This window comes from Metarhizium acridum (genome assembly GCF_019434415.1).
Source record: "Metarhizium acridum strain ARSEF 324 chromosome Unknown scaffold_1, whole genome shotgun sequence".
Taxonomy (NCBI): Eukaryota; Fungi; Ascomycota; class Sordariomycetes; order Hypocreales; family Clavicipitaceae; genus Metarhizium; species Metarhizium acridum.
The window spans coordinates 6057643-6084745 of record NW_027094015.1 but is presented as its reverse complement, the minus strand read 5'-3'; the positions used below and the strand labels follow the sequence as shown (position 1 = coordinate 6084745).

At 52.1% G+C, this 27103-nt stretch overlaps 10 protein-coding genes across 10 annotated transcripts; 5 read left to right on the top strand and 5 right to left on the bottom strand.

Moving 5' to 3' along the window:
- Positions 1–1165: 1165 nt before the first annotated feature.
- Positions 1166–1495, top strand: J3458_001898 (uncharacterized protein; the record flags this gene model as incomplete). Its single annotated transcript, XM_066116982.1, has 1 exon — positions 1166–1495. One exon carries the CDS (start codon positions 1166–1168, stop codon positions 1493–1495), a length of 330 nt encoding a protein of 109 aa, XP_065978870.1.
- A 1788-nt stretch (positions 1496–3283) lies between these two features.
- On the top strand, positions 3284–3619 carry J3458_001897 (uncharacterized protein; the record flags this gene model as incomplete). Its single annotated transcript, XM_066116981.1, has 1 exon — positions 3284–3619. One exon carries the CDS (start codon positions 3284–3286, stop codon positions 3617–3619), a length of 336 nt encoding a protein of 111 aa, XP_065978869.1.
- A 2316-nt stretch (positions 3620–5935) lies between these two features.
- On the bottom strand, positions 5936–7820 carry VIP1_3 (inositol hexakisphosphate and diphosphoinositol-pentakisphosphate kinase; the record flags this gene model as incomplete). Its single annotated transcript, XM_066116980.1, has 2 exons — positions 5936–6152; positions 6232–7820. The coding sequence occupies 2 exons, from the start codon at positions 7818–7820 to the stop codon at positions 5936–5938; spliced, it is 1806 nt and encodes a 601-aa protein (XP_065978868.1).
- A 148-nt stretch (positions 7821–7968) lies between these two features.
- Positions 7969–10325, bottom strand: VIP1_2 (inositol hexakisphosphate and diphosphoinositol-pentakisphosphate kinase; the record flags this gene model as incomplete). The annotated part of the gene is made up of 4 exons (XM_007809534.2): positions 7969–9550; positions 9659–9680; positions 9818–9964; positions 10028–10325. 4 exons carry the CDS (start codon positions 10323–10325, stop codon positions 7969–7971), a joined length of 2049 nt encoding a protein of 682 aa, XP_007807725.2.
- Positions 10326–10352: 27 nt separating this feature from the next.
- Positions 10353–11021, bottom strand: VIP1_1 (inositol hexakisphosphate and diphosphoinositol-pentakisphosphate kinase; the record flags this gene model as incomplete). Its single annotated transcript, XM_066116979.1, has 1 exon — positions 10353–11021. One exon carries the CDS (start codon positions 11019–11021, stop codon positions 10353–10355), a length of 669 nt encoding a protein of 222 aa, XP_065978867.1.
- A 1134-nt stretch (positions 11022–12155) lies between these two features.
- Positions 12156–15747, top strand: UTP21_1 (rRNA-processing protein utp21). The gene is made up of 3 exons (XM_007809533.2): positions 12156–12319; positions 12383–15062; positions 15154–15747. The coding sequence occupies exons 1-3, from the start codon at positions 12197–12199 to the stop codon at positions 15492–15494; spliced, it is 3144 nt and encodes a 1047-aa protein (XP_007807724.2). The 5' UTR covers positions 12156–12196; the 3' UTR covers positions 15495–15747.
- A 185-nt stretch (positions 15748–15932) lies between these two features.
- On the top strand, positions 15933–20703 carry NCL1_1 (tRNA (cytosine-5-)-methyltransferase ncl1). Its single transcript, XM_007809532.2, has 3 exons — positions 15933–15981; positions 16050–16258; positions 16323–20703. Exons 1-3 carry the CDS (start codon positions 15961–15963, stop codon positions 18646–18648), a joined length of 2556 nt encoding a protein of 851 aa, XP_007807723.2. The 5' UTR covers positions 15933–15960; the 3' UTR covers positions 18649–20703.
- Positions 18830–20590, bottom strand: MTG2_1 (GTPase of the mitochondrial inner membrane that associates with the large ribosomal subunit; the record flags this gene model as incomplete). The annotated part of the gene is made up of 1 exon (XM_007809531.2): positions 18830–20590. The coding sequence occupies one exon, from the start codon at positions 20588–20590 to the stop codon at positions 18830–18832; it is 1761 nt and encodes a 586-aa protein (XP_007807722.1).
- Positions 20704–22429: 1726 nt separating the features above from the next.
- J3458_001890 (uncharacterized protein) lies at positions 22430–23159 on the top strand (the record flags this gene model as incomplete). Its single annotated transcript, XM_007809530.2, has 2 exons — positions 22430–22557; positions 22625–23159. 2 exons carry the CDS (start codon positions 22430–22432, stop codon positions 23157–23159), a joined length of 663 nt encoding a protein of 220 aa, XP_007807721.2.
- Positions 23160–24283: 1124 nt separating this feature from the next.
- BFR1_1 (multicopy suppressor of BFA (Brefeldin A)) lies at positions 24284–26886 on the bottom strand. The gene is made up of 2 exons (XM_066116978.1): positions 26434–26886; positions 24284–26210 (listed from the first exon to the last, which is right to left on the bottom strand). The coding sequence occupies exons 1-2, from the start codon at positions 26578–26580 to the stop codon at positions 24927–24929; spliced, it is 1431 nt and encodes a 476-aa protein (XP_065978866.1). The 5' UTR covers positions 26581–26886; the 3' UTR covers positions 24284–24926.
- Positions 26887–27103: the final 217 nt, after the last annotated feature.

Here is a 27103-nt window from a genome sequence, read left to right as displayed (position 1 = left end):
CATGCATGTACCGGCAAACAAAACCATCATCAAAGTCTTCGATAGTGTTGCCTGCCTCTACAAGGCTGTTTCCATATTCATTATTACAGCAATTATCGCATACATGTTCCGTTGCAGTTAAGAAGCGACTGAATATCACGAAATATCATTTATATTTTTTTCGCATCTAGCATCCTGGCCTGCGCCGTAAATGCTATTCTAACCCTAAACACCGAGCAAATTCCATCATTTGTAGCAAATTCTCTAGTAGTATCCTTATGCCCACATGTGATATCGCGCTGCACTGCATTTGCCTGAGCTATCAGTGGATGAAACAATAATGTTAAACGAAAATGTCTCTCTGAAAAATGGTAGACGAAAGACCGATGCTCTTCATTGCCAAATGTTCGTTGAAAAGTGCTCCAGATACGCATAGGACGTGGCTGGACTAAAACCGCAGAAGAGCCTAGCGTATCTGGATAGAAGCACACTGTTGGTCGTGGCTCCTGTGCGTTGTGTTTGGTGTGCAAGCTTTGACCATCGGCCTCTATGCTGCCTGTGTGCATGCTCTGCACACATGCAGCTTGCAGTAAACGCACTCGTAGATCATCCAATGTGGCCCTGAACAACAATATTTGCAAAACCATTGCACCAGAGTTGTATCACACTTGATAAGGCTGAAAGAATGAGAACACGAGTTTGCCATGGTGTCTGTTGTGTTTGGCCGATAGGTTTCCCGTCGTCAAATGTTATTAAGCTTGGCAACCGACACTGGTGGTGACTCTCCGAAGTGTGTTGTTGCTTTCTGATTGTCTCTGGGCCAGCGTGACCAAAAGTTATGGGAAGTGATGAAACGCTTCACACATTCGTTTGTAGTTGAGGATCAAGCAACACAAGGGTGCTCAAAGCTTGCTGAGCCGATGGGGAGCTAACAGACGGGACAGAGAGATGATCCGAGTTGAAAATACGGACGAGGAAGAAGAGATCGCAATGAGGACGGGAGGCAAGGCTCTGAGAATCGGTAGTACTCGGGTTGGAAGGATGCAGTCCGATGAGAGATGGCGGGAAAGCACCAGACCTTATATACTGTCCTCTAGTATATCAGAAGGAGACTGAAAATGACTGTGGAGGTCTTTCATAAGCGAAGGACGCTTGAACCAGGCCCCGTGTAAGCCCAGTCCTGACGATGACAGGTTCAACGATGCGCCAAACAAGACCGTTGACGGTGGAAGCACACGTCTGCGTCGTGATGCTGTGGTCCTGTTTGAGTCTCAAACGAGAGACCTCGAGGATTCCTGTAAAGGCCCGAATTTCCAACAACAAGGACAAGCTCCCGGGGAAGGGTTGCAAGACAACGCCCAGACGACGAGGATCCAAGGAGCAAACGGAGCCCACGGAGACTTCGGATACAGATGGCGCTGCTCAAAGTCAGGTCTTGTTCCGAGCTGCTCGAAGCGGGCGCAAGGGATGTTTGTACAATGTACAATGTGGTGATGGTGATAAGGCGCCGAGTTGAAAAGGAAGAGAGCGAGTTTTGTACCCGGCCAGCAGCTTTGGATGAAGCAGACACTCCCGGTCGAGCTGGCCAAGCTCCTGCCAGTGTAGAGTAAGAGGACTAGGTCAAGCGGCGCAGGCGAGGCGAGGCAGGTGTGAGTCGTTCCAAGAACCTGTCGGGAAGGAGGCAACAACCGCTGGGCAGCGTACCTGCCTAGTACCTAGTAGTAGTCAGTCCTGCTCACTTTGTCCCTCTCGAGTCAATCTTCACTCGTCCATCCCCAGCACCCGAGCCTCGACGACTCCGTGCCATCCACCCTTTCCACCCTCGAGCCGGTTAAACACTAAATTATCGAACAGCACATGGTAGCCAGCCTGCCCGTGATGGTTGCCCAATCAGTAAACTATCAACCTTGCCCCCTGGAGCCCAAGACACCTGGAAAGACAATCTAGCCAAAACCCTGGCGCCTTGGGCTAGTCCGGTGGGCATCCCGGTCAATGTCAATCGATGAAACGGGACTGGCGTGCTTCCAGAGACATGGTAGCGGGTCTTCCATTGCAGCGCGTTGCAGTCATAAAGCCTAGCAGTGCTTGCGGCCCATGCAAGCCCAAGTCTCCAGGTACTGCAAAGGTGGTGGACTGACAGGGCGGAGCCACGATGTTGGAACCAGTAGTACAGGGTCCAGCTGGGCAATGGTGGCGGTACGTCCCAGCATTTGATCGCAAGAGGCTCGCCGCAGCGGCCAAGATGGCCGGTGCCTGCGCGACCTGATTCTCCTCAAACTAACTCGCCCATGGGGTGTATGCTTCTGCTCTGTCCTCTCCTCCTGACGACGTATTTGGACAATCCACTACAAGTCGACCCCAAATCTGGAGACTCTGGGCAGTACCGCGCTGAAAAGACCGGGTAAAGTTCCCGGACTGTCTGGTACCTTTTGTAGAGCCGAGCAAGGAACCAGACCAACAGCAAGTCGTTTGCCGGTGGCATTTGGTCGAACTCAAATATTGCGGTGATGCAGAGAAAAGCCTGTTCAAGCTCTCCTCACAGAGCCTTCTACATCTTGGCGCCGTTTTGTTGGCGAAGCTTCTCGACGACAGCACTCTGCTGGGGTTGGGCCTTTGGTCATCTGGCTCGCCACCTCCTTTCGACAACCGCGACAAGTCACCTTCAACATCGCTAGCAACGCTACGAGAAGAGTCAATCAATGTCACAAGCACTGTCACAGTTACTCCAGGGGCAGACGTGGAATTACCAACTCGAGGTAGCGTAAACCGTTTGGCACAAACACATCCCAGTTGCTGCGTTTCCACTTGCGGCGAATCGTTGCCGTAGCCCTGCGTTTTGCATCATTCCGCATAGAGAGGCGGGTGCCCTCGTGCTCTCTGTCGGCAATCCACTGACATTGCTCTCTACTGTGCCTCACCCGACTCAGCATTGTTACATTTTTGCCTGTTGCTTTCAGCCTCTGGTTTCCTTTCGAACAACAGCCAAGCCTTTGCCTCCAGCACTGAGAAGACCCTTGTCCCAACAAATGCCCTGCCGTCGCCCAACTCCGTTTGAACCCGGCCTTGGTCATACACATGATCCTTCTGGGAGTTCTTGAGTCTTACCAGCGGTGCCTTCCAAACGGCCCCGTTCTGTGTTCCTTGGAACTTCTTTTGCCCTTCTACCACATTACACGCTGACCTTCCACGAATGCCAGTGTTGACAAATGCTCCCCAACACCAGCAAGGATCGGGTCTGATTTAACCAGTACTACTAAGAGCATAAACGCCGCCCAAGGTTCTGAGACGTCTAAAAGCATGGCATATGCCCATGTTGACTCATAATGGCGCACCTATCAACCCGGGAGGGGAATTTTGGGAAGTATTTAGCCGACGTGTGGACACGGGAGGCAGCCAAGGCGAGGCAAGCCATTTGAGCAGCCCGCCGAGCCACGTATGTATGTCCATGTCATTCCTCACTTTCGATAGCATGGTGCTGGGAAAGACAGAAGTGTCCCGATCTATTGCCCATCACAAGCCGCAAGCAGCCCCAGAGGCCAAGTGCTCTGGTTGCCATGTTTCTACGAGGATATGCTTGGTTTGCTTTTTGTCTCATTCCTGCTCAGGTCGGCACTACTTGGCGGCACATCCTACAACATAACACCCCTGGCGCGGAGACAAGAACATGACGTTTGGCAGTCCTGTGGTTTATGCTCACTGGTACAAAATGCAATCTCGAAACCAGACTCTCCAGGAATGGCAGGCCAACTTGAAACTATGAAATACAAACGAATACATCAATACTGGCGGCTCTATTCATGCAGCGGTGACCGCCCAAGTTGTCTCCTGTTTCGAGATCTCGGGACGGGACGGGATGTATCCACCATTCCTCGGGTTAGAGACTTCCAGCTGGAACCAGTATTTTTGCTCTCCTCGTCTGTCCAATCAAGTACTATTATTTCACACGCTTTTTTTCTATTCACGGCTGTCATTGCTTGCGACTCGGCATCTCGATTCTCTCCGTCTTGCGGGAGGGGGCCCATGTCAATAACCACGCGAATGAGACGGTACTCTGTCATTTGGCGATGCAATGCACAAAGATCTTTGCCGGACATCAAACTGAATGGGTAACAACGAACATAAGCCAACTTACTGCTGGCCAGTAGAATTACTTCTTCTCGTACCGCCTATCCCTGCATAACGATGGGATGTTGATCCTCGCAACTCTACGGAGTACACCCGTCGAGATTTGATTGCGATGCAGCCGAAGCATGTAAGTGACGGAGGAATGAGGTGTTTCCAAGCCCCGATGCCGCCACTCTGCATATGAAGTCGGGTAACATCTAAATGACACTTCCACACGGATTATGCCGTCATGGTGAGACTCATCCCACCTATCTCTCTTGTTATCTGATGCTATGGGAAGACCTCAAACGGCATGGCCGCGCAAGGGTGATTTGATTCCATAAGCCAAGTTGGGCGCCCGCTCACCCTGGAGCGACCGAAACGAACCCACCTCGGAAAGGGGCTTTCACTTCCGCGCCAGAGTTTTCTGAGAGGAGAAGCTGCGGAATGGCCGGTGGAGACTCTTCTGCCATACAGTTTTCTTAGGTAAGCGAGTCTCTACCAGCCATTCCACGGCTACATATGTAGAGATAAAGGACGCGAATCGTCCAAGAACTACGAACTGCTATTTTCGTCCATACCGGCCGGGGTACAGGATGCTTTGAAATGTTTCTGCCCCATGCGACTCCCCGCCGCCAAGGGTGTCAGACCTTGTATCCCCACAACAGACGCGGCTCCTCTGGCTGCAAGACCCCTGCCGACGTAATGATGCGCCCTTGCGTCGCAATACTACGATGAATGCCGGACGGTACGTTTCTTGTAACAGCTTTGCCCAAGTCAATGCAGAAATCCTCAGCGACAACCAAGGAGGTTCGTGGAGCTGGAGTCTTGGCATGCACGCGGAAGTAATCTTGGGTCACACGCTTGGGCATTGGTAAGCGATGTTTGATTCAGTTATTTTTTGTTTTCGGTTCAGGGTAAGTCGAGTTATTATCCTATGTAAGCTTCTAACAAATGTTAACAAGACTGATCGGAAGCCATTTGCTGCAACGGGACTATTCGTTTGACGGTAGACTGTTGGAGATGATACGGAGGCAATCCCTAGCCGAGTTTAAAAGTAGTATGAAGCAATGAGTGACCATCCACTGGACCAGAGTCTGCTCAAGATAGCAAGCCGGGGAAGAGGGGACTTGGTCGTTTAGATCATCTGATCATTTTTTTCGTCGTTGAACGTCGGTACCTGCATCCGCACACAAGGGCGTTGGTGTCCTAGTGTCCAACACATACCTACTAGGCACTCAGGACCGTACAACATGATAATGATATGAGTGGGTACTGCTGGTTAGTACGGAGTATGCATTTCCCTACCATGCACTCTGTCTGTGACTTATGTCTGGGCTAATTGAATGCCCCATGGTCGTGTCGTGCTCATGAATTGTGGGCGAACATGGGTCGAAATTACCATCCATCCCAAAAGTGGCTGCTTTACAATACACCTTGCATCTTGCACTCTAGGCCATCACCATCACAGGCGTGTGAATGCAGCCGTATTGTTGTACGAAGTACTCCGTACCCGCCAATGAAAGACTCTATGTATGCTGTGCTATCCTGTACGATTGTGTTTGCACACTCGTTTGTTCTATTCTAATCCTTTTATGCACTCCGCATGCTGCATCGCGAACCTGCTCTGTGTCTTCGCGTCCAGTCTACAAATCACCGGACATGCCGATGATATGCGCCCCACTGCTGCACTCCTTCAAATGCGCTTCGTCAAGTATATCTAAACAGCTGCCACATGTACGATGTAAAGCGCTATTCAAGGTCCATGGCACATGGTGTCAAAAAAAAAAAAAAATCTCACTCAAAGACCCTCCTGGGATTTCACAGTTGCCAAACAAGTGTTGACCTGTCATCACAGGGAAGGCGTCGCGCCTCTGTGCTCAGCTGTATCCGTCTCATTGACTGACGTCGTATTCTGTGTTCCCGAATCAGAACTGCCAGAGAGCAAATCCTTTGGTGGCAGAGATTTCATCTGCAGCAATTCATTGTCACTTGCTAGCCGTTCTTGCTCCTCGAATGTGAAAGCGTCCGAGAGATTCACCGCTAGGAATGTTTTGGGAAGTTTGACTCTGGAAAAAGAGGACCGTTGTTAGCAAACTAGTGGACAGACAAACAACACACGGGTTGCAAAAAAGGGATGACACCTACTTATTGAACTTGGCGCGAAGTGTCTTAATGACTTGCAGCCAGTCTATGTGTGGAGTCAAGCTGCGTCTCGGGGCGCAGCCAATGCAATGCCGGCTGTCGAGCTGCACGTGCAGGGGATCGAAAACGTGGCAACCAGGGCTGATCGTGATACGGATGCTGTACGTAAATGTCGACTCATCGCCAAGCGCGCTCTCTGCTGGTGCTTTGGTCTCGGATTCGTAAAGCTCAAAACAGATTTGGGACAGGTAATCCAGCTCAGGAATTGTGCTGCGCTTAATTTTCGTTTCGATGCCACCCTCGATGATGGAATTGAGCAGCGTGTAAATGTGGGATTCTTTGGTGAAGTAGAAGAAAGCCTTAGCATCGGTAGATGCTTGCATCTCTTCCAAGTCCTGGACGATCTCCTTCAGAAGTGGAAGAGACGTCAGCAGTCCAATTTCGAGCTTCTCACTGTCGGAGATACCGTATTCCTGAGGACAAATAAAGTCAAATAACACCTTTGCTAATCTGTATAATTCCTGCAAAGGTTCGGTGCGTGGATCGCATTTCATCGCTGTCTGGTTGGCCCCTTTGTACAATCGGAAGTACTGCTCAGGCAGAGCTTCATCATTCGTGTGCCTGAGGCTATTTAGGAACGATCGTCTGCGGAACAGCTTCTTGACAGATCGATTTGAATGGCCTGTCTTGTCAGAGCCGTCAGAGCTACCGTTCTGGCCCTTTTCGCCTTTTGCATCTTCGGAAGTTTTGGCCTCATCGATGTCCTTCTGCTTTCCCTCCATTTGGGAGTACTCATCCTCTAACATGCTTTTCGGTGGCGTGAAGACCCATTCGAGGAATTGTCGGTTATGAAGTGCGTCGAATTTCATCGTATCATAAAGCTCTGAAATTTTGCTAGGGTCTACCTTATCACCATCGCAAAATTCAGAAAATAACTTATCCCATCGTTCACGGAACAGCTCAGCGTCCTCGCCGCTGCACCATCGGGACTGGATACCGTTGACGGCGTTCGCATGTGAGAGAGACGAAATTGATGCCGAGGAACCTTCCAGGCTTAACCTCTCCGAGCTTGCGTTGGAAATGGCGCCGAGAGATGAAGCCGCACCATTGAACAACTTGCCGTAGTTGTATTGCATGACACGCCTGTGGAAATTCATGAGTTGAACTACCCGAGTTTGGACCTCGGAGGGTTCAGGCATGTTTTCGGGCCAGGTAAACTGGGCTGGGCGCTCGTTGCCCTTGCGGAGCAGGCCCTTCAACTTCTTCTTGACTTTGTCCATTTCGTCCTTGGCAGCGTTTGAATCGTCCAGTAGATCCTTTCGCGTAGTGATGAAATCTTCCGGCAAGTCGTTTCGGTCCAGGAACGAGCAAGCCCATATTTGAGCGCTTGCGCTCACTCGCCGTTCGGAGCTGCTAAAAACATGAACCTCATCAAAAATATCCCTATTCAAGAGCATCAAGTCATTGCGCATATTTTCCCCCAGCTCTTGTGCTTGGTATCGTGCTGAGTGTGTTGGCTCCCCACCCCACTTGACGATAAGCTGAAGTTTGTCAAGGACCAAGCTTTCCTCAGCAGCTGTAAATTTGGACATGGTGACACCAGAAAGGGAATCATGTCGTTTGGAGCTAGACCGTGGTGTGCATTCACTGCCATCACACTCCCCTTGCCTACCTTTCCTTTCCGAGGGGGATTTGGCGATGTCCAGTACCGCTGGCACCTCGATAGTGGTTGGTATTTCATCAAGCCTTCTTTTTTCGGAACATTGGCTTGATCTGCACCTTTGTGCCTGCCCAGCTGCCCTTTTTCACCAGCACATTGCGAAGAGCCCTGAGCTTCCCCCGATCCTCAATGCCAGCCTCATATGCTACGTCGACAGCCTGAATCACGCTTGCCAAAGCAGCTTCCCCTATGAGGAGCACTTCTTCCTGGTGACCTTTAAGAAGGGCAATAAATGGATCAGTATGAAACGTGAACTTATATTTTTGCTTTGGCGTACGGTCAGCATGTCGGATGACACTGACCATTCCCTTCAACTTCCAAGAATGCTTAGGCGGGGGTGGTGGTTGAGTTGGTGTCTCTTCACTTGGTCCTTGCGTGGGTTGAGCAGATATAGGCGCGGATTGGATAGATGAGGCAGCTGTGGAACTACCGGGCAGAGCAATCTCCGAAGGTGGCGGCAGAAGAGGACTCGTGGAGGTGCTTGGGACAGTTGAGTTGAAAGTGCTCTCGGGACGAGGTGATGTTGTTTCGCCGGGGGGTTTCTGGCCAGAATCTCCATTTTGAGACTCCGTCGTTGTTGCTTGTCCCCTTGTAGACCTCGACGCGGACGAGGACGCAGGCCCTGACTGTTGGTCGCGCTCCCTACCCTGCTGTACGATTTTGGTCATCGGGTCTAGGTCTGTTGTTTCTGGAGAAGGCAAGGGTGGTGTTGCCCCTCCTCGACGTAGCTTGTCCTTGACAAAGAGATCTCGGAGAATATTGGCACAATGCTCGTAGTAATCGTCATTGTCCTTGACAAAACTCCAGCCGTTGACATCGATTACGTAACTCTTTCCCGTTGCCCTGAGAAGATCGAACCCGCAGACACGCTGTCCAAATGTCGTTGAGATTCGCCTTGCCATCTCTCTCTCCTCGTTACTGAGACTAGTGACGTAGCGCAACTCCTTGCCATGAGTGTTTCGCCTGACGATTCCATCTACTACCGGAGACTTGCGAGTCTCCGCATGGCAATAGTTGGGCCCAACAGTGTACGCCTTGACATCCTCGGCATTGTCTACTTGCATAAAACTCTCGTATACGAAACTCCCTTCTGGCTCAGTAATTGCCCTGGGTATCGTGAGATCCGCAACATAGTCTGAGCTTTTGTTGCCAATCTTTCGAAACAATTTTCTCGCGCCACCCCCGGAGCTTTTCGCGAAGTAAATGATGATGTTGTGGTCTTCACCGCTGGTCGGCTTCTCGACGAAAGGCTTTTTCAAGACATGGCCGTCCACACTGAGCGTGTCGCCATCGTCAAGCAGCTCAACCTTTGACGGCCGGGTCGCTGTCGCTGCGTCTGCGGGCTCTATGGTGATGCCAGAAATGTCTTTAATGTGCTTCACCATTTCTGGTGTCAAGACTTGCGGGCCACCATCACGATTCACTTCCAACCGCTTTGGTGTGCGAACTTGGATTTTGTCGAGAAGGCGGAGGCAGACACGTCGGTCCCATAGAACCTTTTGCATAGGCACATCGTTGACGCAAAATGGTTTTCGTGCCTTGACATATGCGATGGCCTTTTCCAGTGGAAATCCGTCTGAGTAGAAAGAAATTAAATAGTCACTAAGAGGGGATATTAGCAAAGTGTGTTACTTCTGGATCCTTGCACGTGTGGGAATCTAGGCCACTATGCTCTTTATGTTCACCGACGAGGGGCAAGGGGCAGCATACCACATGGGCCAATTCTCAACCTCTGGAACAAAACGGAGTTAGCCTTTATTCTCTTTCTCGGTAAGCTGGTAGAATATGTTTTTACTTTATTACAAAAGAAAGAACATAGAAAAGGAGAGGAAATGGAAAGTTACACATAAAAAAGTTACACACACACACCTTCGTCCAGAATGACCTTGTCACCAAATACGACGACATCGAAATCCCGATTCGCAATGAGACGGTTGAGAATGTTTCTGCTAGGTTTGCTTCTTGCTTTGATATCCAAGGCACAAATACCGATTGTACCCCAAGGGGCAGATTTTGCTAATAATGTGTCAGTATGCAGATGAGGTGAGCAGGTTTGTTATTATTTTGGTTTCGCATTACCCTCTTCCTTTTCACGGTGAGCACCACGGTCGCTTCCTTGGCTATGGGTGCTAGTTGCGGTGCTCCCACTGAAACGTCTCTTGGCTCTGCTACGAGATCTATCGGGTTGGGTACGCATATTGGAGTCGGTTCGCTGGTTTCTTCTCATCAAATCGAGAGGTTGCGAGGTAGGATCCCTCGTGGCGAGGTTGTGCTGGCTGTTGGGGTTGGATCCATTTGGAGACGACGTTGCAGCAGCCGCAGTGGACAGACCAGGCTCTGGCGGTGTGCTGGCAGATGCTCCTTTGCTTGACGACATGAGGCCAGAAACCGACCGAGACAGTGCTCAGGAGTCAGAACCGTGGGCCGAAGAAGAGTAGTTTGTGATGCCCCTCGCGGAAGCAAGAGAGTAAATCGAAGTGCTGGACAGGCGCCTGGACTGCAAATCCGACAGGGAAGACCGCGCCGTCAAGGAGGGTTCCGGCAACCACACGTGAGCAGCGTTCTCTGCGTTGAGCCCAGCACGGATCCGCAAGATGTCGGAATGTGTTGGCGAAGAAGGGTGTGCCTCCCCAAAGACGAGCACGTCGCTGCCGGCGTCTGATATACCGGATTGGGATCGAGAATGCCAAGAAGGAGAATGAGCAACTTTTACAGGAATCGGGGTTGATTGAGAGGCAAAAGGGAAGGAGGAGGGCTCAGAATTGGTCTCGGAGGGAACAGAGTCAACATAACGGCTCCTCTTGCCGGCGATGGAGGCTGCAATGGAGGATGCCGAAATTTTGCGAGAGTGGGAACGGGCAGGCGAGGGCGAAGGTGAAGCTGTGGGTCGGCGTTCTTGGTGTTGATGCTGCGGCTCCAGCTGCTGGCCGTGTAGTGATGGCCCTGATGGGCAAGGCTGGCCTTGTCCAATGTTGGTTGTGGTAGAAGGACCTGGAGGAATCTCCCGTTCTGCGGAGGAAATGGAGGATCTGGGAGAGGATGGGTCGTCACGAGAGATGCTATGCTCCGCCATGGTGGCGAGCCAATTGACAGTGGCAGCGGCACTGGGGCTCTCTGTTTATAGAAGACCAAGAAAAAAGTTTGTTGCCAGCCAGCCTAGATGGAGGCAAATGAATGGTCGTGGACCTGAGCTAGTTAGTGGTTAGAGGTAGTGCTCGAGCGAGACCGGACAGACGAAGTGGAAACCTACATGTAGGTATTTGCCCAACGGGATCAACCAGGTAACTTGCCGTCTGAACTTGAACGAGGAGACTGATGCAGCGCCCAGAGCCCAAACATTCGAAGTCTGCGGATGCTCAGCATCTAGTGCTCTGCACTGGCGCTTTGCACTTGAGCACACCAGACACTCAGTACATGTAGACTGACTCGAGAACCAGCGTTCAAGCCAACCACAATACCGCATGCGTCTGAACCCCGCGTGTTAGATGTTGTCGTGGAGCCGCATATTAACACTCGCGACCAACTGAGGCAACGACTCTGGATGACACCGGCAAGCAAGTATGATACGGCACCCCCTTCGATGCAGGCTTCCAGAAAGCAGCGTCAAAACACACAGAACCGCCCGCCTTTAAGCTTATGCATGGCCAAATATATCCCGGCGCCGCCAACGGACCCCGATGTTTCAGCACCCAAACAACTCTACAAGGGAATTGAAATTGCTGGGGGTTTCTCCCATGTAGCGCTAGTCTCGCTCCCTGCGAACCGGAGAACCGGACTCAGGCACGATTGCTCCAGCTTGTCGACGTTGTGACGAGCATGACGAGCCAGGCGTGACGCGCGTGACGAGGATGTCGCCTGGGCCAGCTGACTACGCGTCTAGACCGTCTAATGGCAGGGCAGGACTGGGGCATGTGCTCGTGTCTGGTGCCCGTGAGCTCGCGTGCCTACAGGGCTGGGCGGGTCGTTAGTGGCCTCTAGCTGGCGGCCTCGGGGCTCGGAACCAGGCTACGCTCTCCACACTGCACTCTGCCCCTCCTCAAGTGCATGCTCCTTCCAGTCATTGGCGAATTGGCTTGATCTCAAGTGCTTGCCAGTTGGTCACTTGGAAGTGGGGCAGAAACCGGCAGAAAATCACCAACCGCTACTCACCGCCCAAATTTTTAACGTTGCGGCTCTGAGGCTTGCCAAAATTATTGCACGACGCTGACGCGGGTAGATGGTCTCGACAACGAGCTCCTCGCCCCTTTGATGACCAAGATGCCACATTCAAGCAATCCAGAGGGACCTCTGGTCAAGCGTCAGAAGGTCTCGTCTGTGGCATCCTCTGTCAAAGATGTGGCCAACTCGTCTCGTATTTTTGCGCCGTTTCGAGTACGTCTGCCCTCGCCCGCCGTTCCTTGAAGACTCCAGTTTGCTAATATTCTAATTCTCCAGACGGTTGGTCTCGTCTCGCCCACGAGCGTTCCATTTACATCCATACCACTAGGCAAAACCACCTTCCAAATTACCACGTCCGTGGGCCGGGCACTGCAGACGTACGACCTTCGCCGAGGATTAAACCTTGTCTTCGTCACTCGCCCTCAAACGCCCGCCAATATCACCGCTACTTTCGCATGGAAGGAAAAAGTCTTTGCAGCATGGGGCGGAGGAAAGGATGGAGAGCCGCAGGGCTTCTGGGTCTTTCAGCGGGGAAAGAAAGTAAGCGAGTTGGAACTGCCTTCTGACCTTGCTGAGCCAATCCAGCAGATCCTTGTCTTTGGTACTTGGGTTGTTGCGTGCGCTTCCACAAGAATTGAAGTTTTCAAGAGTGCGACCCTAGAACACTATACCACAATTTATACCATGAAGGCCCACAAGGGAGGAAACGAAATCACTGGCGGCGTCATTAGCATGCCTACATTCTTGAACAAGATCTTTGTTGGGCGCAGGGACGGATGGGTAGAGATATGGAATGTCAGCACAGGCAAGCTGATATACACCCTCCTCCCTCCGGCCCCAGATTGTGGCGCTGTGACTTGCCTGGAACCTAGTCCTGCTCTATCTCTTCTGGCCATCGCCTACTCGTCCGGCACGTTGGTCGTCACCAATGTTCTGATGGACAGGCTTGTGATCCAGATTGAAGCCGGAAGCCCCGAGGCTCCGGTACACTCGATATCCTTCAGAACCGACGGAATGGGCGCCGGGCATGATGGCAGAAAGGATGGTGTTATGGCTACTGCCAGCAGAGCCACTGGCGATATCACCTTCTGGGACTTGAATAAGGGTGGGCGCGTGATGGGGGTGCTCCGAAGCGCCCACAATCCCCCGTCTCGGGATGCCAAGAATGTCAGAGGGGGAATTAGCAGAGTGGAGTTTTTGGCAGGCCAGCCCGTCATTGTGACAAGCGGTCTTGATAACTCGCTGAAGACCTGGATATTCGACACTACGCCCTTCTCGCCTATCCCACGAATTCTCCACTCCCGAAGTGGTCACGCAGGACCTGTCAACTGCCTGCATTTCTTACCTACCGACTTTGATGGCGCCGAGTCCGGGAACAAATGGCTTCTGAGTGGGGGCCGGGACAGAAGCCTTTGGGGATGGAGTTTGCGGAGGGACGGTCAGAGCACGGAGCTCAGTCAGGGAAATCTGCGCAAGAAGGCAAAGAAGATTGGCATTCTGGCTTCCAATCCATTAGCTCATGGACCCACAACCTTGCTAGAAGACCTCAAAGCACCTGAGATCACAAGTATTGCCATGTCCCTAAACAGAGATGGTGGTATCGGCGCAATACCAGGCAACCAACCTATTTGGCAAAAGGGCCACCAAGATAGTAAGAAGAAAGTTGATGCTGAAATTAGTGGAATGACTGGTTGGGAGAGTGTAGTTACTGCACACAAGGGGGATCCTCATGCGAGAACTTGGTTCTGGGGCCGGAAACGAGCAGGGCGATGGGCTTTCCCCACTAGCGACAATACGAATGTGTCGACGGTTGCCATAAGTCCCTGCGGAACATTTGCCGTCATTGGATCCGAAGGCGGCAGCATCGATATGTACAACTTGCAGTCAGGTCTGCACCGACAAAGGTTCCCGTCTAGGCTGACACCTTCGCAAGCTCGTCAAGTCCGACTTCAGCAGCTGAGGCAAGCAGATGATGTTGCTCAACTACAAGCCGGTGGTGAACAAAAGTTCCTCCCAGGTACCGGGAAACACACCAAAGCAGTTACGGGGCTTGTTGTTGATGCCATGAACAAGATGGTCATATCCTGCTCTTCGGATGGTAGGATCAAATTTTGGGACTTCCTGACTGGGACCCTACTTGATCAACTTGACTGGGCGCCGATGACTTACCCCATAGCATGCAGGTACCATGCTGCCAATAACCTGTTGGCATTTGCATGCGATGACAGGTCAATCCGCATTGTCGACATGGAAACTAAGAAGACGATTCGTGAATTTTGGGGCCCGGAAGATTGTATCAATGACATTTGCTTTTCGAACGATGGTCGATGGATCGTTGCCGCATCAGACGACAAGACGATCCGGGTTTGGGACCTGCCTACCAGTCATCTTATTGATGCTATTCGGCTGAATAAGCCTTGCACGGCTTTAGACATGTCTGCTACCGGCGAATATCTTGCTGCTAGTCTAGAAGACGAACCAGGAGTTGCAATTTGGACCAATAAATCGCTCTTCAAGCATGTCTCCACGAGACAAATATCAGAAGATGAGATTGGACAGAGCTCTGCACCGACTGTATCTGGAGAAGGAAACCAGGGCTTGTTGGAGGGTGCATTTGAGGACTCAAAGGATGATGTGGACGACGCCATCATTGCTCCTGCTGTTGACCAGTTGAGCTCTGAATTGACCACCTTGAGTTTGGTCCCAAAAAGTCGATGGCAAACACTGCTCCATCTCGATCTGATCAAGGAACGAAATAAGCCGACGGAAGCACCAAAAGCTCCCGAAAAAGCTCCCTTCTTCCTGCCTTCGACAGGCAGTTCCAAGGTGCCAGAGCAGCAGGCCATCACAGAATCCACTGAGAATGAGTCAAAATCCCGCATCACAAAAGTCGACAAGGCACGCTTTGAGGAGCAATTTACATCGAGGCTACGGCAAGGAGCGCAAACTGGCGACTGTATGTATTCACTTCCCTGCCTCTGACAGGTTACAATCGCACTAATTTACGGCTGCCACCTTATGATACTAACCAACATGATGAATTATAGACGGCTCGTTTATTGAGCATCTCAAATCCTTGTCGCCATCGAGTGCTGATCTTGAGCTTCGATCGCTATCAGTTGGCAATTGCGATGAAGAATCAAACGAGCTTCTCCATTTCATCCGAGCACTTACTTCCCTTCTAAAGGCTCGACGTGATTACGAACTCACACAGGCTTGGATGACAGTCTTCCTTCGACTCCACTTTGATGTAATAATGGGAAGTGAGTCTCTCCTAAGTGAGTTGGAGCAATGGAAGAACTACCAAGAGAAGGAGTGTAACCGGTTAGACCATCTCGTGGGTTACTGCAGTGGCGTTGTCAGTTTCCTAAGAAGCCCCCGTACATAGTCGCATATATTGTGCTTAGACATGACTCGTTTATGATATTATCAAGCCCTGAGAACCCCTTCCGGGAATGCACTGAATCGACCACTTATTCGTTCCAGCCCTACCTTGAATGTGCTCCCAAGGTCAATACTTGCACTAAGACTTGACAATAGCAATCGACAGTCTCTGTTCTCGAATATAGAAATAAAAAAAAAACAAGACAGGCATCTGCCAAAGTCGTGCGCCCATGCCTCCCGCAGGTGTCAAATAAACTCGAGCTGGCGCCTCAAGTGTACAATACAGGCACATGTAAACCGCAACTATTTTTGCGCCACCAGACTCGACGTATGTACTCGATTTGCGCTGGCGCTTGTCCCATAAAAAAAGCATGGCGGGGCATGTGCACTTGCTCTGCCAGCAACTTTTTTTTGGGCCAGCCGAAAATTTCCTCTGACAGCTCAACTACCCCCATCAGTACATCACCACAATGGGCAAGAAAAGCTTCAGAGTGAGTTGCATACATGATCAATTGACCCCTACACACCAACAAGATACTGACTTTTTGACTTTGCTTAGGGGAAAGGTCGACGCGGTGGCAGAGGTGGCCGCGGCGGTGCGCAAGCCAATGGCGGCTGGCGCGACTATGCACCTTTCGACAAGAACAACGACAAGCTGGAGGAGTACTATAATGCTTTGCTCCAGCTTCCCGAGGAGGAGAAGCAGCAGTACTGGGAGGCTTTAAGGCGTGAGTTGCCCAACAGCTTTCGGTTTACTGGCTCCAAAGGGTAGGCTGCTGCGACCCGATCACTTATCGTTGGCTTTGCGCTCGCGTGTTAACTCGAAATACAGGCATGCCTTGGCCGTCAAAAGGCTCCTTCAGACACGATATATCCCCGAGATTACAAAAATCGAGCACCACGATGGTAGACCAGTTGAACCCCCGAAGCCTGTGCCGTGGTATCCTGATGAGCTTGCCTGGTGGATGACTACGCCCAAGAATGTTGTGCGCAAGTTCCCACCCTTCTCCGCTTTCCAGAAATTCTTAGTTTCAGAGACCACTGTGGGAAACATTAGTAGACAGGAGGTTGTGAGCATGATTCCTCCTTGCCTGATGGATCTGCGACCTGGCATGGTTGTTTTGGACATGTGCGCCGCCCCCGGAAGCAAGTCTGCTCAGCTCCTCGAGATGATTCACCGGGGCGAGGAGGCCCGTGTGCGCAAAGTTCTGCGCAAATTTGCCAAGGAAGACGGCCTGGACCTTGGAAACGAGACCCAGGATGAGATCGACGCCGATCTAGAAGCTGATCCCTCTGACAACGGCCGCGCCACCGGCCTCCTCATCGCCAACGATTCCGACTATAAGCGCGGGCATATGCTTGTTCACCAGCTAAAGCGTCTGTCGTCCCCTAATCTCATCGTCACAAACCACGACGCCACTCAGTTCCCTTCCCTCAAACTGCCTTCAACCGACCCCACGGCCAAGCCGACGTACCTCAAATTCGATCGTATTCTGGCCGATGTTCCTTGCTCCGGTGACGGTACCCTGCGAAAGAATGCGAACCTGTGGAAGGACTGGCAGCCAGGTAACGCTCTTGGCCTGCATGCCACCCAGATCCGGATTCTCGTCCGAGCCTTGCAGCTTCTCAAGGTCGGCGGCAGAGTCGTCTACTCGACCTGTAGCATGAACCCCGTGGAGAACGAGTCCGTCGTTGCGTCAGCGATCGAGCGATGCGGAGGTCCTGGTAATGTGGAGATTCTTGACTGCAGCGAGCAGCTTCCCGCTCTCGTGAGAAGACCAGGTCTGAGGAAATGGAAGATTATGGACAAGTCCTGTCGCATGTGGGATACATGGGAGCAGGTTGAGACATTCGCCCGGGAGGAGAACGACGGCGTGGTGCCTGGTCGTGTTTCTCAAACTATGTTCCCCAAGTTGGAAGGAACTGAGTGCTATGACCTGCCCTTGGAGCGGTGCATGAGAGTCTATCCCCACCTTCAGGACACCGGTGGTTTCTTCATCACTGTTCTGGAGAAAAAGACTGACTTCAAGGCACGAAATGAGAACGAGCCCAAGACGCCGGCCACCAATGGCAAGTCGGAAGCTTCCGATGAAAAGAAGGAGGTAAAGCCAGCTGAGGCCGCTCAAGCTCCTGCTACCACCAAGACCACCGAATCCAAGCCAGAGGACGACGCTGTCATGGATGAAGCTGGCACAAAGGGCACCAAGAGAGCTCACGAAGAGGACGACAGCGAACAGACAGCTAAGAAGGCAAAGACCGAAGCCGACTCATCTGCTACTACGCCCGCACCGCTGGTCCAACCCGCAGAGGCCGTCACCAAACCCAAGAAAGCTGGTCCTCCCGAAGAACCCTTCAAATACCTCGACCCATCCCACCCTGTCATCCAGAACATCAAACAATTCTACAATCTCTCTACCCGCTTCCCCGACAACCGCTATATGGTCCGCAACGAGCTCGGTGAGCCCGCCAAGGCCATCTACTACACCACGGCCCTCATCCGCGATATCCTCACCGAAAACGAGGGCCGTGGCGTGCGATTCGTCCACGGCGGTGTGCGCATGTATATGAAGCAGGATGCCCCTTCAGCCGAGGTGTGCCGCTGGCGCATCCAGTCCGAAGGTATGCCAATCGTCCAGGGATATGTTGGTGAACCACGGGTCATTCACCTACACAAGAAGGAGACCCTTCGCAAGCTCCTCATCGAAATGTTCCCCCGTATTGCGGACGAAGAGTGGAAGAATTTTGATGAGATAGGTGAGAGAGTTCGCGATGTTAGCATGGGATGCTGTGTGCTTCGCATCGAGCCTGAGGCAGGTGATCTAGATTTTACCGAACGGATGGCCTTGCCGCTGTGGAAGAGCATTCACTCATTAAATCTTATGCTTCCCAAGGAAGATAGAGCTGCCATGCTCCTGAGGATCTTTAACGATACTACGCCCCTGATAAACAATACCTTGAACAAACAAAAGGGCCAAAAGGACCAAAGGACCAAAAGGACCAAAAGGACCAAAAGGACCAAAAGGACCAAAAGGACCAAAAGGACGAGAGTAAGCACCAGGAGAGTGAGGTCAAGCAAGAGCAGGCTGTGGACAGTGCTGATTTGGAGGATATGCCCTCCCCTGAATAATGAGAGAGACAATGACGGGCTAAAGATGTAGATGCATGATGGAGATGTGTTTTTTTCGTTTTGTACAATGGGATATCAAAATTTAGGACAGGTTCTGTGGTCGATTTAAAACGCAGAAAATTTCAAATCTTACATTTTGGAACATTGTTTATTTTACAGAGTGGTCGTAGTGTATATGGCTCTTTTGCAACCTCGAGTCCCATCGCTGTTATCTACTCGTCCAGCAATCCTACAGTCCAATGAACTATCCTATCCACACCCTGCGCGTGAATCGCACTCACGGGAATAGCAGCGCAATTTTTCGTCCAAGCGCCCTCCACACCACTAGGGTGCGCAACCTCCCCATTTGTTATCTTATCCAGATATGCTTTCAGCTCCTTGAAGTTCTCCTGCGTGTTGGGTAGATCCGCCTTTGTGGCGACTACAAACCACGGCTTCCCAGCAATGTGAAGCCCCGATTGTGTCGAACCTTCTTCAAAGGCCGAGGGGCTAGCGTACTCTGCGTTCATAAGGTTAATCGGCCCCCGGGAAGAATCTGATGCAAAATCCCAGTCCACGCGGGACTCGGCCTCGCGATCACGGTCTTCCTCATCTCGCATCTGAGCATAGAGACCGACCTCGCGCCATAATGCGTTGAGAGCCGTTACGGCATTCCCTGCGGCCAGGTCGATCACGAAGGCCAGTACGCCTGCTCGTTCGACGTGCCGCAGAAAGGCTATTCCTAGTCCGCGGTCGAGATGAGCGCCCTCGATAAGACCCGGGATATCCGCGACGGTGAATCTCGTCCTAGGCTCGAGGGCTGCGCCGGAGGACTCGTCTGTTTCTACGCTCGGTTTCCGATGACTTCGTGCGGTAGGCTGCCCTGAATATTTATCCAACACCACGGTCCCTATGTTTGGCTGCAACGTCGTGAATGCCCAGCTGCCCACTCTTGTACGGCTATTCGTCAACGCTCGCAGCAACGTGCTTTTACCCGCGTTCGGAAGACCAACAAGTCCGACGTCCGCCAGCAGCTTCAGCTCCAGTATGAGTTTCATAGAAACCGCCTCTTCGCCTTTTGTAGCAAAGACTGGCTTGGGGTGCTCGCGCGATGTAAAGTGTGGGTTTCCTAGGCCACCGATCCCACCTGCGGCGAGGAGTATGGGTCGAGGTGTAGGGCGGGATAGGTCGAGATAGATCGGGGCAGGTGGTTGTTGGAGGAAAGGGTGACGGCGCGGCAGACGTGGAAATGAAGTGCTTTTCATTTCGGACTTGGACATCCCGGGGTATAAGAGCCATTTTTGACGGGTTGGGTCATCGAGTTCGAGGTCTTGGTCTTCATCGTCGGGTACTGGTTTCAGACGACCTTTTCTGTCGAGAATCTCGCCGTCTTGTGCCTCTTCCACACTCTCGCGTCTTTTTTCTTCTTCTTGGAGAAGCATTTCCTTCCTTCTCCGTTGCTTTTGCAATGCCCTGTACGCTTTGATGTTCATAGCTTCTTCGCCGGCAGGATCTTCCCTTTCAAGCTCTCGCACTATCGTTCCCACCGGTACGGTTATGATGACGTCTTCCCCGCGTGAACCACCCTTTGCACTCCCCTGGCCGTGTTTGCCGCGACCTGCACGAATGAAGCGTCTCCTGGCTAGCTTATGCAATGATGTTTCGCCATGGGCCGCCTGGATGTATATGTTTCCTCCTGCTCCACCATCGCCGCCGTTGGGAGGGCCATCGGGCAAGAAAGCTTCGCGGAGGAAAGAGACGCAGCCATTGCCGCCTCTCCCAGCGTAGATAGTCAGTTCGGCCTTGTCCGCAAAGTTGGGAGAGGCGTAATCGTCGGGGCTAGGGTTTAATCGTGACTCGGGGAGATTGTTGAGCGTGGGCGGGGGTGATGAGCTAGATGCGCATCGTGTTTGCCAGCCTGGACGGCCGGTAAGCACTATGCGAGTGCCTCTGGTGGTGCATTGGCGTATGGCCACCGATGGCAAGAACGGCATGAGGCCAGCCGCAATGGGGGGTTATGGGAATTAGATTCCGTGGAGGAGGGAGATGAGGCTTGAAGCCCGGTGCGTGAAAAAGGGCCGTGGAAGTATTTGTGGGCTAAATTCAGATTTATGTCGGGATGTGGGCCGGCGTAAATGCAACCAGCGGCCGTTGTTTACTTTGTTTGGGCAAGACATTCGCCAATACTAACTGTCTGGAATTTTGACACTTTTGTGGTGGTACTGGGAAATCGGCCCGCGGCTCATAAATCTGCTTGGGCGAATCGGCTTGAAGAGCTGTGTTCTGGTAGAGTGACACTTGTTGTGTGAGAGAGGTCCTTGACCTACCAAGGTGACCTGTTTCTGTAAACAATGGCGACCTTCCTGATGCAAACCAAGTATGGACATTGCACAATTCAACCTCAGCTTCATTTACATCGTCGACTGATTTGCATGAGAAGCCGACGCCGTGGCCGCCGCACTTGAATAAGCCAAGGTCGCTCCTTCCCATCATAGCCCTCAGCGACAAGACGCGGTTTCTCCAGCAGCCTCTGCGCCGCCTCGCATCTCCCTGCATCCTGCACCTTTCCCACACCGCCCCATTCATTTCAACAGCTCGTGTTGTCCCGATCTCGATACATATCATATCTTGGGAAATCTTCCGCAAGACTCGAGCTCGGTTGTTGCCAGCTGGTTGATCCACCACGGCCGGGACACGCTGGAAATGACGTTGGAAGTGCAAAAAGCTCGGCCCGTTCCTCAACCAAGCTTCGTCGTTGAATCGCACCTCCACCATCAATGGGCCATTCAAAGGCCTGCGCTCGAGACGAGACATCCCCATTGCCACAATCCACCAGTGCAAGCCCCATTTCGCACCTTGGGCCTGAAATGCAACTTGACAGAAAGCATTGGGCGGTTGTGCATGACGGCTGCAGCCAGGTGTGAGGATTCAATGTGAGCCACGACACCTCTCAAGACGTGGCACCACCGCTTCCACCGCTTCCATCGCTTGTGCAGCTAGCACTCGGTACAAGGGGGGGCCAACTGGTCCCTATTTCAATCGTCGACCGACTTTTGTCTGCGGCTGTATTCTCGTCTGCGAATTTTACCACGATACAGCAGATGCAGAGCAGCACCGAGTACTCTGCCTACCGGTCGGAGCGCACCGTACATTGATTCATTTGCCTGAACAGGCCAACAAACAAGCACCAATCTTGAACCTCGGCCATCCATTCCATCGTCCTTGACCCTCCACCACGAACGCCTGGTGCCGGGCTGCAAGACCAAGAGGTGCCAAAGGTGCCGGAGCTGCAGGAGGCTGACCATTGGGACACGACGCCAACTGCTATCATATCTACCATATGACTTTTTTCCTGCTTCGAACTGTCAAGTTCGCCTATGGTCACACCTTTCTGTAAAGTCCCTCCTCCCTTCGTACGTAGATCACTCCCCGTCCGGCAGGTCAGTTGCTTCACCACTCTCTCAATTCCTCCTCCTCTCTCCCTTCCAACGCGTTTTCACTCCTCAGCCCCAGCGTTGTCATCCCGTTGCTCTTTTACCCAGCCGCCAAGCAGCTTCATGTGTCCGAGCTTCAGTGTAGCCTCGTCTGCCCTTGCCAACATTACAAAGACTGTGAGATTGCCTCGGGATTAGCCATACAGGTACCTGGCGGGCAACGTTGTCTTGGGCTGCTTGATGGCTCGTCACCATCCCCAGAAATTTCAGCCCTGCTGTGTTGCCGATACGGCCATAGAACCTTGACCAAGAAATTGTCATCGTCGCACTCTCGCTTGACCCATTACTAAGATGTCATTTAGAGCCCTAGCGTCAAAGCCTCCCAAGGGCTCCGTCTCCATGGACCCAAACTGTGCTATATGCCATGCCCCGGCAACCTTGGCTTGTGAATGTGAAGCCCGAGGTCTGGAGATGGCCATTCGGCAAGCCGAGGACCACATGATGAGATCGGTTTACAACGATATACGGTCAGTTCTTACTTTAGCAACTGTCATATTCTTATCAAGTACGGAATTGCTGACGTGGCGGAAACAGTTCTTGGGTCCGGGGTCATGCGCAGGACTACGTCTTGGAGTATTTTCGTCTACTTACTGAGAGACGAAAAAACGCCCACACCACGCACTTGGATCAGATTACTGCTCATTCCTTCTACCACTATAATGCACCTCCCCATCCAAACCAAATCGCCGAGGCTCAAGGGGCACTTAAGCGTGGCATTGACGAAGATTGGCAAGCAAGTGTCCAAAGATACCCCGAAGTTCTCGAATACTTCTACGGACTTGTGGAATTATCCTTGCCGGCGGATGATGAACCTGCCGTCAAAGATCCGCCGCTGAGTGCTCTAAATGGACACCGGAAGGCCACGCGCCGAAGCCTTGAAGGGAGCACAAGCACCAGCAGCGAGGGCCGACGAGCGCCCCCAGCGTTATCTGGCGCGCCGTTCCCACCGACATCGTATTCGGGTCGAGATTTGGCATTAGACCGCCGAGGTTCCCAGCCACCGGCTCGACGACCGTCTACTGCGCACATGCCACCTCCACCGTCATCCTACTACGGGGGATTCCGGTGAAAAGATGGCGGGCGGGATTGCTGCTCAGCCTCCGGACAAACATTAAATTTTTTGTATATTTCTTGGACACGAAGACAAAGCTACGACACCATCTATCACGATGCTATAAGCTTAGCCGACGATATTCAGTTAGCCATGTGCGACTTGTAACGACGAAACGCGTGTCATGTTTGTTTCTAGCATTTGCATCAACGGCGACAGAGTTTTCAGAAGTGGTTTTTCTCCTATTTGTTTGGATAGTGGATGAGTTTGGATGAGGAGACGTTGAAACCTGTAGTTTGCAATTGGCGCATGGAGTTTTCCAAGAAGGCTAAAATTGAAGGCATTTGGTGTGTTACGGTGGATTTTTATCATTTCAGTTGAATAAGAGCAGGTCAGCTTTAGCGTAATACCCTTTGAGTGGATATCCGTGGAAGCCAGAAAACTGAATTCTCACATCGCTCATTGTGTATACGATTCCTACACTAATCAATCACCAATACTCAGCTCTGTATTAGTTCACTCGTGTATGCGAGGTCCATCCGCTTTCATGAAGCAAGCTGAGGCTGTAGACCCAAACCCACTCTTTCGTCAACAGCACGTGTGTGGAACGTGCTCTCGAAATACATACACTGTTTTCATGGCTTGGGTGCTTCAGAAGGCTACATAAATTCTTGATTGGTCCAAATGACGGCTGGCAGATCAGATGAGGCTGAGGCAGCTCGGCACATTCCCGTTGTCTTTGCTGGTTAAACAACTGTATGTACCGTACGGAGTATGGATTTAGGTACTTGCCGTGTTCAGAGACTACATGTCAAATTTCCTCATTTGCGCCGGCTACAAGAGTCCATGTATAATTTCAATGTTAGTCCTTGCTTGGATGTTAGCACGTGTACTCAGTGGGCTCAGTCCGGTTTGGGGTCGTGGATGGACGGGATTCATCACAAGGCCCCAGTAACGGACGTTGGCAACATATTACAGCGTGGCGTCACTTTTTTCCGTGTGACGGGATTTGGATCCCACGCATCCTCGCTTACTCAGCAAGTCCTATTGTCCATGATCTACTATTGACGACTTCGCGGCGCCCGGGGGGCATAGGTAAAAGATGCTAAATAAGCCAAACTCGGCTCGGATACCTTAGCATTGCCTTTGCTTCTTTACAGTACATGCTTCTAATTCAGGCCCAGGAGAATCATGCCTAGTTTACCATAGTCCTAGCAGTACGGAGTTGCCCCCATGTTAATACGACAGCTCTCACCATTTACAGCTCACGTCAATCGACAGTCATGATGAGACAAGATATTTCAAACAAATTGAATAGCTTTTTTTCTGCCCGGGCTCCCTTTTTACCCCCCACAGAAACTCAACTGGCGCCTATGTTACAGACAAAACACCCTTCTTCAAACAAAGCCAGCCACACCTTTGCTACGTGATTGCCTGTACCCAGTCAAAAGTTTGCATGTACCCAGCCCAATGACCCATTTTTTGCCTTTCTGTTTGTTTTCCCCAGGTAAGTTCAACATGTAGAGAAAACTTTTCAACTGTAATAGATTTAAGAGAGTTTTTGATTCAGGTGGATGGATGTGTTGCGCGGGGACGATCGGACGAGCAGGTCAGGAAAACACGGACGTCTTCAGACGGAGCTACACTCGGCGGTCGTTGCAGGGGGTCAAAATTTATGACTCTTGCTTGTCGTTGAGAGAGGCGTCCTTGACGCCCTCGGTGACTTCAGCAACCTTGTCGCCGTTGGCTCCCTCCTGCTCAAGCTTCTCGATCTGCTTCTTAGCCTTATCGATGTTCTGAATAATATCTGTTAGCCATTTTTTCTTTTTCTTTCTCTTTTTTCCTTTTTGGATTGGACCGTCTTGTTGATGTTTTCAATGTCGGTACAGCAATGGTACTTACTCGCTGGGTCTGAGCCTCCTGGTCGTTCTTCCAGTGCTCAATCTTGGCCTTGACCTTTTCAATGACGGTAGGCACGTCGGCGCTGCCCATGGGGGGATCGACACCAATGAAAGCGCAGTCTTCGACAACAGAGGGAGGGCAGTTGAAAAACTTGGCGGGAGGGGCAGCCGCAGAAGCACCCCCTTTCTTGCCCTTCTTGCCCTTCTTCACAGCCGGGGCGTACTCGTCGTCTCGGTCCTCCTTGCGCACCAGCTTGGTACCCTTGAGAGCAGAGTCATCAACAGTTCGCTGAGCCTGAGCACCCAGGCCACTGTCGGCAGTGAGAGGGCCTCTTGTCTCCGCCTTATGGGTAGGGTCGAGGAACTGCAGCAGGCTGTTGGCGCGGCGAATCTCGTCCGAATAAGCAGGGTAGCTGGCCTCGGCAAGCGCCTTGTCGGCGTCCTTCTTCAAGGCCTCCTTCTTCCACTGTTCTCGCTCGGCTTCGCGGCGCGCCTTGGCTTTCTCCCTGGCCTCGCGTTCAAAGGCCTGGAAAGCCTTCTTCTGTCCGTAGTACTCGTCCTTGAGCTTTCGGATGGCAGTGTACTTCTCCTGTTGCTCGGCTTGGAGCTTGGAGCGCTCGTCGCGCAAGTTGGAGATGCCCTTGTAAGCCTCATCTTGCTCGGCCTTGATGGTGTCAAGCTCGGCCTGGATCTTGTTGTACTGGTCGGACAAGGCCTTCTGCTCGGGGTCCTCCATGCTGTCCTTGATGTCCTTAATCTTGGCGCGGAGTTCGTCAATCTGCTTTTGCGAATCGTCGAACTGGCCAAAATTCTTGCGAACCTTGCGCAGGTTGGAGATGTCGGAAAGGGCCTTCTTCTCATCAACGAGCTTCATGGTACCTGAGTTGACCTGCTTCTCGAGGGCGGCAATCTGGCGGTCGACATCTTCGGCACTCTTGAAGGAAACCTTGGCCTTGGCGGCCTTCTGCTCGGCGATACGGCTGCGGACCTGCTCATCGAGACGCTTGATTTGGTCAAGCTTGGTGGTACGGGCGCTCTTACCACCGGCCTGCTTCTGGCGGATCTCGTTGGCCTGAGCAATGAGTTCCTGGCGTCGCTTCTGGGTAGGGTTGGGCTGGTCCTTGTTCTTGTTGGGCAAGGCAATGTCGATCTTGGCTTTGATGGCGTTCTATTTGTGGGAGTTAGAGGGAAGATTTCAAGGCAGCGGAATGTCTGTACAGGACTTTTTTTTCCGTTCTTATTTTTGCCCTTTCTACTATGCAGATCTTGGGCCCCGTGCGACGAGATATTAAAGACAAGTCGCGTGTCGCAAAACGAGGGGGCTCAGACCAGGGGGGGGGGGGGGGGGGGGGTGCGGTTGTTGAAAAGGCTGTGAGACGGCTTCAACGTACCAATCGATCCATGGATGCCTTGTGGTCCTTCTCAGCCTTTGCGAGAGCCTCGTTGAAGGCCTTCTCATCAGGGCGAGTAGGTCGGGCCTGGGACTCGGCAGCAGGGGCCTGAGCCTGAGGCTTGACGGGCGCAGCAGCTTCAGCCATTGTACTTGTCGAAAGAGACGTGCCAAAAGAATACCGAGTAGAAGAGGCCGATTCGAAGCCGTCGAGGGTCTTCCTCGCGAGCAATAGACGAGAGGTGTATTGGAGGGTTGGGTAATTGGGGAGTAATAGGGGAGGGTCAAGAGTCAAAGAGGAAGAGGCGGAGAGCTGGCACGAGGTGCGGCCGTCGAGAAAAAAAATGTGGTTCTGGTGTTGTGGTCAACTGGTCTTTTTGCCTTCTGGATCCAGTTGACCCGGACCACTGCTAAACACCCGCCGCACCACCGCTGGACACAGGCACCAGACGGCACATCCATAGCTGGAGCCGACAAGGTTCGACTGTTGAGGCGGGGACCCCTTTTTGGGCCTGGGACTGACTCTGGAGCTCGAGTGGTCATCAAGGGTCCAAGGTTCAACGGCCACAAAATTCCTTTTTAGGCCAATACGAGTCGGCGCAGTTAGGGGGAACTGAGGCTTGGCTGTGGCGGGATATAGTCTGATCCGCACGGCGGCGCCCATATGCTCA

Excerpts from the sequence above, each read along its gene's own strand:
- NCL1_1 (XM_007809532.2), top strand. The coding sequence starts at position 15,961 with ATGGGCAAGAAAAGCTTCAGA. Across the intron at positions 15,982-16,049 it reads TGGGCAAGAAAAGCTTCAGA|GGGAAAGGTCGACGCGGTGG; the intron begins GTGAGTTGCATA and ends GACTTTGCTTAG. Across the intron at positions 16,259-16,322 it reads CGGTTTACTGGCTCCAAAGG|GCATGCCTTGGCCGTCAAAA; the intron begins GTAGGCTGCTGC and ends CTCGAAATACAG.
- UTP21_1 (XM_007809533.2), top strand. The coding sequence starts at position 12,197 with ATGACCAAGATGCCACATTCAAGCAATCCAGAGGGACCTCTGGTCAAG. Across the intron at positions 12,320-12,382 it reads GTATTTTTGCGCCGTTTCGA|ACGGTTGGTCTCGTCTCGCC; the intron begins GTACGTCTGCCC and ends CTAATTCTCCAG. Across the intron at positions 15,063-15,153 it reads AGGAGCGCAAACTGGCGACT|ACGGCTCGTTTATTGAGCAT; the intron begins GTATGTATTCAC and ends GATGAATTATAG.
- BFR1_1 (XM_066116978.1), bottom strand. The coding sequence starts at position 26,580 with ATGGCTGAAGCTGCTGCGCCCGTCAAGCCTCAGGCTCAGGCCCCTGCT. Across the intron at positions 26,211-26,433 it reads AGGCATCCATGGATCGATTG|AACGCCATCAAAGCCAAGAT; the intron begins GTACGTTGAAGC and ends TCCCACAAATAG.